General features: G+C 32.2%; 1 protein-coding gene across 1 annotated transcript; it reads right to left on the reverse strand.

Moving 5' to 3' along the window:
- Positions 1-262: 262 nt before the first annotated feature.
- LOC109174501 lies at positions 263-4,441 on the reverse strand. Its single transcript, XM_019323735.1, has 2 exons — positions 4,080-4,441; positions 263-785 (listed from the first exon to the last, which is right to left on the reverse strand). The coding sequence occupies exons 1-2, from the start codon at positions 4,345-4,347 to the stop codon at positions 454-456; spliced, it is 600 nt and encodes a 199-aa protein (XP_019179280.1). The 5' UTR covers positions 4,348-4,441; the 3' UTR covers positions 263-453.
- Positions 4,442-12,286: the final 7,845 nt, after the last annotated feature.

The following is a 12,286-nucleotide window of genomic DNA, read 5'->3' on the forward strand; positions in this document are numbered from 1 at the left end:
AGTGATCATTTTTCTTTGTCTATATCGCGGGGTGCTGCCCCACCCTACTCCGCATTATGTGCCAGTCACTCTGTTGCTGCGCTCCTCCATTCTGTTCCACCTATCATCCTCAAGTACATATAAAACAGACACAACAGAGATGGTGTTATAAGGTTTTCAGGATGCTAATGTTGTCAACTGGTTAGTGTTGGGAGGAGGAATTATTGGACAGAAGCCGATAAAGGTTGCTCTTCTTTTTGGCGTAAGTGGTAAGCGCTTGATCTTAACAATATTTTTGTTGCAATTAAAATATAAGACTTTTACACGTACAATAATAAATATAATAATAATATACATCTCTAATCTCTTCCAAACAACTCATCAGTATTTGTACAAATTAATGTGATTATACATGTGTGCTTGCTTGTGTGCAGTGTATCCTAGGTAGTAGAAGATGAGATGAGATGTTTAGCATTATTTAATTTGTTGGGTGTGATTGCAAGATTTAGGTGTAAGGTGTATGGTGTGAGTTGTGTAAGTGCGGGTGCCTTCTTCAACTCCAATCAATTGAATTCCTTTGTGTTTTGGTGCCCTCGAGTAGTAGTAGTGTTGGGTGCAAATTGAGGCCTTTGGAAGATGAAGAACCCTAACTAGGCATGCATTTTCCAGATTTGGGATTGCATGAAGATGAGAAGGGAGATCTATGAGGAAGCCGCCGTCTTCATCTGTGCTGCCTTTTACCCATGAAGAAGAAGAAAATGATGCTCTTCTTCCACTTCTGCTGCACAAAATACCCACTGATGCACCTGCATGTACGTACATATACATATATTACTGTTTCATTCTGTACCTCTCATTAATTTTTTAGGCTTTGGGTCTCCCATGAGACCTCGGTCATATCTTCAATGGGGATCAAACCCCCACTAGATACTCATGTCTTCCATGTAAATCGATGACCCACTTTGCCACTGGAGGTGGGGCTTCCAACATGAAAGGAGCCAGAAATTCGGTTGAGGGGCGAAGAAGTAAGGACGAATTCAGAATTTTTTTTAGTAAAGGCAAAACATTAAAACAAAAGAGATTAAAAACGTGATTGTGTAACTGTGTTGAACTCATAAGGGAAGGAATGGTGTTAAAGGATTCAAACCCTTAACCATTGCTATTACTATTACCAAACATGTGATCTATCAACTAATCTAACTCATTTCTTATTGATATTTAATAGTTTATTTATACTAATACTAAAACCTGTACTATCACTGCTGGAAATTATGAAATTTCCGACCACCTGAAAGTGATCTTAAATCAAGTAGAAAGCCTTGTTCCGACCACTTTTGGTATCCGGAAAAACCTTTGTTGCTATTTTCGACCACTTTTTGCTTTCAACTTGATTTAAGATCACTTTTTGGTGGTCGGAAATTCCATAATTTCCAGCAGTGTATATATACATATATACATACAAAGATTATATATGGGGTGAGGGTAGGGTGAGGGGGGCAGCTCTTTGGCTCCGTCTCTAGCTTCCATAATGATCCTTAATCACTGAACCCCCACCAAACCCCATACATTCTGTGTAAATCGAATCCCCACCTTATTGGTGGAGGTAGAATTTTTCCAGACTGACCCTTGAATCATTGAGTTACGTTACTCGAGGCCTCAATTTGGTGTTTAATTTGCTTTGGAGTGTATGTAATGTGCATGCATGTATGCATCACTTGTTGTTTTGGTACACACACATATATTATATGCACAAAAATTAACAAATTAAATATTTTTATGGAATATCCAAACAGTGCGTCACTTGAATAAGTTTCACACACACACATATTATATGCACAAAATTAAATTAACAAATTATATATTTTTTTATGGAATATCCAAACAGTGCGTCACTTGATTAAGTTTTCAAATTAAAATTGGTTTTGACAGTACGTTATAATTGGTTAAACAATTTCAGCAGACCTTACCCTCAAATTTTAACACTAATCACTCCAATAAATGAAATGACCATAACATGCATAAAATATGAGACTTCCAGGCCATTCTGCAGCAGTGCACCGAAGGAAAATGACACTTTTAGTTCTTCAATTATTATCTATTACAAAATTTATTTCTCAATTATCAATTTTAAGAAATTTAATCCTTCACTTATTTTAAAAGTTGTTAATTTAGTCATTCTGTAATTTTGGTTGTTAAACAATTGAAGGACTAAATTGGTACCATTGACAAACTTTAATGCAATTAAATGACTAAAAGTGTAGCCTTTCCTTCTAATTAATTACTTTTATATATGCAACAATAAAATAAAATCACTCACCCAAAAATGTATGGAGTGCTTAGATAAGAGTTGAATAAGAAGTTTACACCCAACATCAATTTCACCTTAGATATTTGGGACAAGGTTGCAAAATATGTTAGGCGCTATTCAGGCGCCAAATGCCCGCCTAGCTAGTGCCTAGGCGGAAGACACAAAGAAAAAAAAAAAGGTTGTGTGTGTGTGTCTATATATATATATATATATATATATATATATATATATATATATATATATATATATATATATATATATATATATAGGCGAGTTCAGGTGCGGCAGTGTCTTACGGTGCGGCATCACCAATAGTTCAACAAATATACACCATCAACGTTAGGAAAATACACCACAAAAAACAGAGTAAACAGAGCCCCGCATCACCACACACCATTAGGTCTGAGTAAAAACACCATACAGTGTTCGGAAATGCACCATTGAGGGTGGTGAGTTATATAGTGTATTTTTTTTTGGGTCTGTTGTGTATTTTGTGACGTTTTATTGCATTTCATTGTGGTGTGTTTTCTTACACTGTTGGTGCATATTGTTAACACTGTTGGTGTATTCTGGAATTTCGCCGCACCGCCGCACGGGAAGACTCCGCCGCATTTGAACTTTATTATATATATTTAGTACACATGATTCTAGAATTGCAAAAAACAAAAAAAAAAAAAAAAAAAAAAAAAAGACAATAAATAAAATTTTCAAAATAATAATAACTTGATCGAGTTAAGCACCTAGTCGGCCAACCGACTAGGTGGCGCCTAAATGAAAACTCACCACAGTCGGGCAGTGCCTAGGTGCAATTTTTACAACAGTGATTTTGGGCAACCCAAGTCAAGTTGACTCGGTAACCACAAAGTTCTTATGTGAGAGCTGTTTAATTTATTGATTTTTTTTTTGTTTGAACATGTCAATTATGAAAAACTCTCTTTGTGATTTTTTTATGACTAAAATAACAATGTTTTTTATTACAAAGGAAGGGAGATACCCATACAATCTATGCCTACAACAAGGCTCGAAACCTAGACCTCCCACATAGGGGAGCAATCTGATACCAGTGGACCATAAGCCACTTGGTTAAAATAACAATGTTGGTTTCACCAAAAGCACACATTCCAATTAATCAAAGAATGAACTAGAAGTGGATTTCACGCAATACACGTAAACCTTTAGATAAATCACAAAATGAACTAGCTTTTCTAACCTTATTTTACAAAGTTTTAGGCCTTATAATCTTAGATGTCCTAAATATTAAAGTGCTATATATATATATATATATATATATATATATATATATATATATATATATATATATATATATATGCTGTTGCGCCCTCTTGTGCAGCGGTTTGAAAAATATACCAATAATGTTAATAAAAAGTACCAATAGTGTAAGAAAATATACGACATTGAAATGCAAAAATACATAAAAAAAAAAAAAAATACACAATACACTCAACAAATTACATCATATAACTCCCCACCTCTAATGGTGCATTTTCGAATACTATATGGTGCTTTTATTCGTACCTAATGGTGTGTTTTGTGTACCTAACACTGATAGTGTATATCTCCATAACTATTGGTGCTGCCGCACCTGAACTCAACTATATATATATATATATATATATATAAAGTTCACCAAATAACAAAGTCAACCATATATATATAATAAATAAATGCTAGATGAACAACTAGTAGCTGAGCAAGATCCATGAAATATTATTAATGATGAAACAATGCACAAGTAACATTGAAACTTGATGAACTGTCTTACTATACGAACCTGAGATGGGATGAAGAGACGAGCTTTCATCGCCGTCGCTGCAAGTCTGGCAAACAACTTCACCTTCAATCAGAACGGTGGAGATCTTGTCTTCACCATAGCCAGCCATTTTCACAAGCTCCTCTCTACTATAAACCTCATCAATAGTAAGATTTGCCGTCGCCGGAGATTCAAGAATTACAAGAAATATGAAAGCTAGCAGTAATGGTGAGGCCATCACCCTGCAGATTAGGAAGGCAGTAGAGCTCCCTTGAAGCTTGCGCAACATCTCTATATTCTTTGGGGCTGTAATATAAGGTTGTTCATAAATCACAAATCTTTTAGGTGAGGAAAGGATTTTTTATATTTTGATGGAATGAAGAGACAATGAAATGCTACCATCTTTATTCGATTTACAAAAACTAAGCCATTTTCAACATTATATTTTTGTAATTACTTTTGTCACCTTATTTCAATATGGTATTACTGATTTTGTAACAATATCTTTTTTTTTTTTAAACAATTTTTTGATAGAAACGTAGAATTTATGATATTTAACTGTTTTGGCCTGGAGTAAAAGTTATATTTGCTGAGGAGTTATATACAATATAATGTTCCCTTTCTTAATTAATTTTTAGTTGGAAAGTATAATTCATTGTACCAAATATAAATTAATTAATTAATATAATATGTGGCTGGTTACAAATTTTACAATCTTTCATATTATTGCTTACAATTGAAAGAATTTGTTGACCTACCATAAATTATGAAATTTTCGACCACTTGAAAGTGATCTTAAATCAAGTCGAAAGTCTTGTTTCGACCACTTTTGGTATCTGGAAAAACCTTTGTTGCTATTTTCGATCACTTTTTACTTTCGACTTGATTTAATATCACTTTCAGGTGGTCGGAAATTCCATAATTTCCAAGAGTGATTTAAATGTATTAACGGGGGCTATTGGCACATTATTGGTAATTATGAAGTTGTCCCTGAGGGTTTTGATAAATGGGTTTCCCTGTGGAAGCTACATGTGCCTTCTAAGTGGAAAACTTTTTTTATGGAGAGCTATTAATGATATCATTCCCACCACCATGAACTTGGTTTTAATGAGAGTAGATGCAGATCCTACATGTCCTAAGTGTGGCCTTGCTCATGAAAATATTATGCATGTCCTAAGTCTTTCACCACACGGCACAGAAACACTAGGAAAATTCCAGCTGGGATCAAGTTTTCTCAGAACTGCCTTACCAATGGCTTTCTCAAGCCAGACATGTTCTGATCTCTGCCGGATCGGAGGAAATTTCAAAGAATCGCCGGAATCTTTAAAAACATGTCTGGTCCCCTCTCGCATATTCTTTCGCCCGTGTCTCCTTCGCTGTCGACAGCCGGTCGTTCGATGACGGTGGCCGGGATCTCCAATGTCGATGATCCGATCGTTTTTGGTTCATCAAGAAGCGTCGCCGACAGCAGCAGTATTGGTCAGCGCAGCGGGTTGTGGTCGTCGGAGTTGTGCGATCGTCGGAGTTGAACGCTCGCGCGAAGGATATACGGCCGGTTGTACGTTGACGGTGGACCGGCGAAAACATTGGGGAAAAAAAATGGAAGCTTGTATTTTGTGGTGAATCGCTAAATTACAACATTTGAAAACTAGGAGTAACAATTAAATCATACATAAACCCACAAACTGTATACTACACCCATTTTATCCAGGCATGAAATTGAATTTTCAAGGAAGATGACACCAAGGGTACCGTTTTTACTGGTTACCTCTTATCCCTCCTTTCTCCCGCTCCGAAATCTTTCCTATTCTTTGTATCCCATTTCAAGCTATGACTAGACACTAAAGCCAGACTATCCGAGATGGAGCTCCCTTTTTTTCGGCTCAGGTTGACTCTTTTTTCCGGCGGTGAGCTCATTTCGACGAGCAGAAGAGATGGAGCTCCCTCCGACGAGCTTGAGCTTCTCAGGCGAAACTTGTCAGAGTTAATGAAAAAGATGACGTGAAAAGACTAAATTGCCCATGGCAAATCGGAGCTATCGCGGGGTTATTAACGGAATACGGGCGGAGGACTGAATCAATAAAAAATAATTATTTTCGGGGATCAAATCGATGAATACGTGATTGAGGAACTACATTGACAATTCGCTAATAACTGAGTGACCAAATCGGTTGATTCCCCTAATTAAAACAATGTAGTTCATGATTTTTAATTGTTTACTCAAAATTGAATTTTAGGCAACTAGATCGAATATATAGACTGATCTGATGTGGCTAGCTAAACCTTCTCCATAATAAAGTCCATATATTTGGATTAAGAAAGGCAAAGCATCATATCATTAAAATAATATACGTATAAAGAATTAGATAGTATGTGACGCCTCAATCTTGTAGAACATATATATATCAGAGAGTGAAGGTTGGTTGCCTTTGCCAACTTTAGATTGTGAATTTTCAACTGCTTTAGTTAGGTGATTAGGAAAGGATAATTAAGTTGGAGAATACGACGTTTCTAAGGTATTCCCTTACGTGACGTTTAATTTGTGGAATATATTGGAAATAAAATATTATTTTGTGAAATAAATATATTTCGCTGTTTGGTTCGGTTTTACAGTAAAAAATAAAATTTTACGGAATTGATTATTCCCTTATAATGAGAATACTTACGGGGCGTTTGGTTGGAAGGAAGGAATTAAGGGAGAAAGGAATTGTAATTCGGTAGGAAAAGAATAAAGTGGGATTAAATTAGGAATTACAATTACATTGTTTGGTAGGGAGGAATAATGAAAATGGGAGAAGTGATATAAAGACTAAAATACCCTCTGTGTAATAGTATTAATAATAACATTCAAGGACAAATATATCTTTTCCTTCCCTTTCCCTTGCATGAATTCATTGAAGGAATAAGGTTCAAATTGGCCACTGAACGTAACCTGAAAATGCAATTAGGCCACTGAACGAAAAAAAAGTGCAATTAGGCCATTGAACATTCAAAAAATGTGCAATTAGGCCACTGAACTCTCCAAACGTATGCAATTTTACCGGATAGCAGGTTACCATCAATTTTAGCAGGTTACCTGCTTACGTGGCAGCTTAGTTGGCATTTTTAATAATTTTTAATAATTAATTTTGATAATAAATTTTATAAAAAAATTGGAAAAAATTAAATAAAAAATAAAATAAAGTCGTTTTTATTTTTTAAAAATTTTTTTTAATAAAAAGTTATTATTAAAATTTATTAAAAATTAATTAAAATTTATTAAAAATGCCAACTAAGCTGCCACGTAAACAGATAACCTGCTAAAATTGAGGGTAACCTGCTATCAGGTGAAATTGCACATTTTTGGAGTGTTCAGTTGCCTAATTGCGAGATAACCTGCTATCAGGTGAAATTGCACATTTTTGGAGTGTTCAGTTGCCTAATTGCACTTTTTTTTCGTTCAGTGGCCTAATTGCATACCTTATTCCAATTCATAGAGGAGACCTATGAATTGCAATTCCCTCCAACCAAACAATTGCAATTCATGCCAACCAAACATCCTCTTATTCCCAAAGTCTCATTCGGTATTAGTTATTCATAATCCATTCGTACAATCGATAATATGTGTATTCTCAACCTACTAAAAAACAAAGAATCAATAATGCCTCTACTGAGGCTCGAACTCACAACCTTCCAAATAAAAATTCAACTCAAGTACCATTAGACCACATAGTCTTGATTTTTTTTTTTAGTTCCATATGTTCTTATATATTTATCTATTTCAATGTTTTTTTTTTCCCTCTAAATTTTGTGCATGTATATATGCATGTGTGTGTGTGTACACATGTGGTACACAAACTCAACTGGAGAAACTTAGGGTGTGTTTAGTTCGCACATAGGAATCGGAATCGGAATGGGTATCAAATACTTGGTAATGGTAATGGGTTTTGGTGAAAGTATTTAACATGTTTGGTAGTAAGGTGGAATGAGAATGGTTACTAATAGTAGTGCTTGAGAATGAATAAGGGAATGAAACCCTTATTTTATTTGGGTATGGATTTTTCAATTGATGGGGTATTCGAAACGCATAGTAGTGTTCTAAAAACCTATTAACCAAACAACAACAATCACTTTCATACCCATTCCTATGGGCAAAACCCACCAACCAAACACACCCTCAATTTGTGTACAATAATGTATTGTTTTATTTTCGGTAGTATTGTTTTGTTATTCAATATCTTTATATTAAGAATTTCTTTTGAAATAATATTATAAATTTGATTATGTATGCAGTGTCGGATCCAGAAATTTTGTTCAGTGGAGGCGAAACATTAAAACAAAAAGGATAGCTTAAAAAAAGATGAAACAATTAAGAAGTTAGCCATAAATATTATTAGAAATGAGCACAAAATAAAAAAATATATATATTTATAACAAAATACGAAATATAATTAATTTGATAAAATAATTCTAATAGAAAACACATTATAAATTACACATTTTATTATGAATAGAAAATACATTATAAATTACACATCTGAAGTTAGTCATAAATATTGTTAAATATGAACACATCTTGTTATTGATATAAAAGTGTGTGTGTGTGTGTGTATATATATATATATATATATATATATATATATATATATATATACACACACACACACACACACAATTGTTATTCAAATAGCAGCCATAGAATATGGGTCAAAGTACCTATAAGATCCTTGTACTATAGTGTTTTGTTCAATTAATTAATTCTTCTACTTTAATTTTATTTAATTTAGTCTCTATACTTTAAAAATTGAAACAGTTAAGGACAATAGCTTATGTGAGCAAATATTTATGTATTTATTTTAGACATATAAATGTAATATATTAGTGGTAAAAATAATTAATTTTAAATATTTATAAAATAATATATGAGTTGGCATGTAAATATGATGACGTGACAGAGATAATGTCAACGGCACATCAAAACTATTGTCCTTAATTGTTTTACTTTTTAAACTATAGTATAAGGGTCTCGTAAGTACTTTGACCTAGAATATGCGTTTGTGTGATTAGATGGAATTGAACCCCTGACCTTCCATAAGCAAACACGCATTCTCTACCAACTAGGCTAACTTTTATTATTTTAATATTAGCTGTTTTCTTTTACTTATACTAAATCTTGTACTATATATACATACATATATACATACAAGGGTTATATATGGGGTAAGGGTGGGTTGAGTGGGGCACCTGCCCCCACACTAGGTCCGCCCCTGTATGTATGTTTTGTATTTTTTTGTTATTTTATGGCGAGTGAAGATGTATATATTTGTATGTGTTTTATTTTGAATGAGGGTATTTTAGTTTTTTAAATGATATTTTTTTTTCTATTTCTTGGTACAACTAAACACAAAAATATGATTACTCTTATAATTCTTTGTTTATTCTCCTTCGAACCAAACATCATGCTAGTATTCCTATTGTATTCCTTTCTTATTCCATTCATGTTAGAATTCTATTCCATTCCCTTTATTTTTATTTTTTGAACCAAACATCACATTAGTACTTATTAGTATTTGATTGTGCATTTTGGCGTTTGATGTGGTCTTTAACACCAGATAATAAAACTAAATTGACATATAGACAAGACAAGTACAAGTCGCTTGCACATGGAGTTTTGAGTTAACTACCACTTCTTAGGTAACACTTCACTAAACAAATTAATTCATCATAACACATAAAAACATATTTAGCCACTAAAAATAATATCAAAAGTGTCTAACGTGCAGCGTTGACATTTCACTACTTTAGGGACAACTCTAACAAAGTTGGTTAAAATGTTAACTTAGTAATCATAAGATTATAAGTTTTAGGGCATATTGACTTTCTTAATTTGAGTCAGCCAACTATGAACAACCTAAATTGATTTACCTCATTTTAATTCTTTGCTAGCTAGGATCATAAGACAGTTTTACCCAGTTCAAATTATCAAGTAATGAATGTGAGTTTCCCTAGTCATCCAAAAAAGTAATCATTACTTTTATCGGTTTAGAATTAGGTAAAATGAGTGTGGCTCTAGCGTTAAGAGGAGGGTGGGATTATAATTTCTTTCCCGTTATATAAGAATCGATAAAGTATGTTGGTGTAATAAAGTGCATTGATAACTTGCACATTTTAAATTTTTATTTTATATTAATTAACTTTTTATATTTAAAAAATATATTAAATTATTTAATTATTTTAATTTTATATTGAGCATTAATTTAATTGTGCAATGCGTGTATTATTGTTATAAATAAATACACATTCATTAAAGAATTAATATCCGATTTTAATTAATCTAAAAAATAACAATGCTACTAAACAAGTAAACAAGATATTATTGATGAAGATGTCACATCAACCATTATATCATGAACCATGGTTCACCTTTGACAAGGTGAATCACTGACATAAAAGGTCCTGTTTGGTAAAATGGTTGTTAGCTGATAGCTGTTTGCTGTTAGCTGATTGTGTTAATTAAAAGGTATAAATAGTTGATAACATTAGATGATTGTAGAAAAATGTTTGGTAAATTAGCTGTTAGCTGATAGCTGTTTGATATAATTTCTTTTCTCAAAAAGCTAATTGAAAAAGTTGTTTGGAGTAGCTTTTTGAATTTTAGCCTTTTGGAGTTGCAAAAAGCTAATTAACCAAACATTTCTATTGATATTTTAACTAAATCAAACAATTAATAGTGGTCAAATAAGTCAAAATTGGTCTATAGGCCAATTTTTTTACCAAACAGGGCCAAAATTAATTTTTAAAATATTGAAGATTCATTTTAGTACATTGAATGTTCTTTTTCTAAAATTTCAGTTTTACTGTATTGAAAGTTTAATTTTAAATATACTATTAAAAATGTAACTTCAAGACTTCAATACATTACAAATAGTATTCCATAGTGTAATTTGCCATGGTATATTAGATTTGACAGTATAATGCAACCTCCATCCAATGGACTGCACCCACACACCATATCTATATCAAAACTTATACCACCAATTGCTATATATTTCTAGAAAAATATTATTTTATGTCTACCCATTCTTAATGTTCATTTAAATATAAATATTTCTTCTTTACAGGGTTCACAAATAAAATAACGGTTCTTTTCAATATATATATATATAACGGTTTATTCTACAATATTCGATATTCCATACTATATTAACAAATATAGTTCGTAATGAACCATCTACAAGCACTTACTACACTCGAATATTTTTTGTTTGTTACATTCTTTACTTTTTGTTTGTTGTTGCGCTCAATTATTGCAAAGTCTTTGTTAATTAGCGTTTCTCAAATTTTAATTGATTTATTTATTTGATTTTATGAGTTAATTATATAAATATTTTTTATTTGGTACAACAGCAAAGTATGCGCTTGTAACTAGTTTTTATATTATAAGAAAAGCCACTCAAAGATGAAGGGTTTAACTGCTTTAACATCCTTAATCCCTTCTAGTGATAAACAATTTATAATTTCATTTTGGCCCTGTTTGCTAATAGCTGTTAGCTTATTGTGTTAATTAGAGGGTATAACTAGTTGATAATATTAGTTGATTGTAGAAATGTGTTTGATAAATTAGCTAGTAGCTGATAGCTGTTTTGTATAATTTCTTTTCTCAAAAAGTTCATTGAAAAAGTTGCTTTGAGTAGCTTTTTGAATTTTAGCATTTTAGAGTACAAAAAGCTAATTAACCAAAAATTTATATTGATTTTTAAACCAAGTCAAACAACTAATAGTGGTCAAATAAGTCAAAATTGGCCTATAAACTAACTATTTTACCAAATAGGGCCTTTGTAAAACTTGCATTTTTAGTCATCTAGTTATATATATATATATATATATATATATATATATATATATATATATATATATATATATATATATATATATATATACACCTCTGATATAGACTTAATCTTTGAGTTATATGTGTAATCATCTTTAACTATTTAAGTTATGCGCAAAATGGTAATTTTAGCCCCTGAATGACCAAATCAACCACTTTATTAAATGACAAATTGGTGACAGAAATAAACTCTGAGAGACTAAAATCGTTAATTCGCGCATAACTAAGAGGTTAAAGGCTGTCACATTTAAAATTCAGAAACTAAACCTATATCACGGGTATAACTTAAGGACCAAAAATGTAATTTCCCCTTTTATTTTAACAAACATATAATAAAAAGTAAATGTTTAATCTATAA

The sequence above is a fragment of the Ipomoea nil genome, unplaced genomic scaffold (genome assembly GCF_001879475.1).
Source record: "Ipomoea nil cultivar Tokyo-kokei standard unplaced genomic scaffold, Asagao_1.1 scaffold0642, whole genome shotgun sequence".
Taxonomy (NCBI): Eukaryota; Viridiplantae; Streptophyta; class Magnoliopsida; order Solanales; family Convolvulaceae; genus Ipomoea; species Ipomoea nil.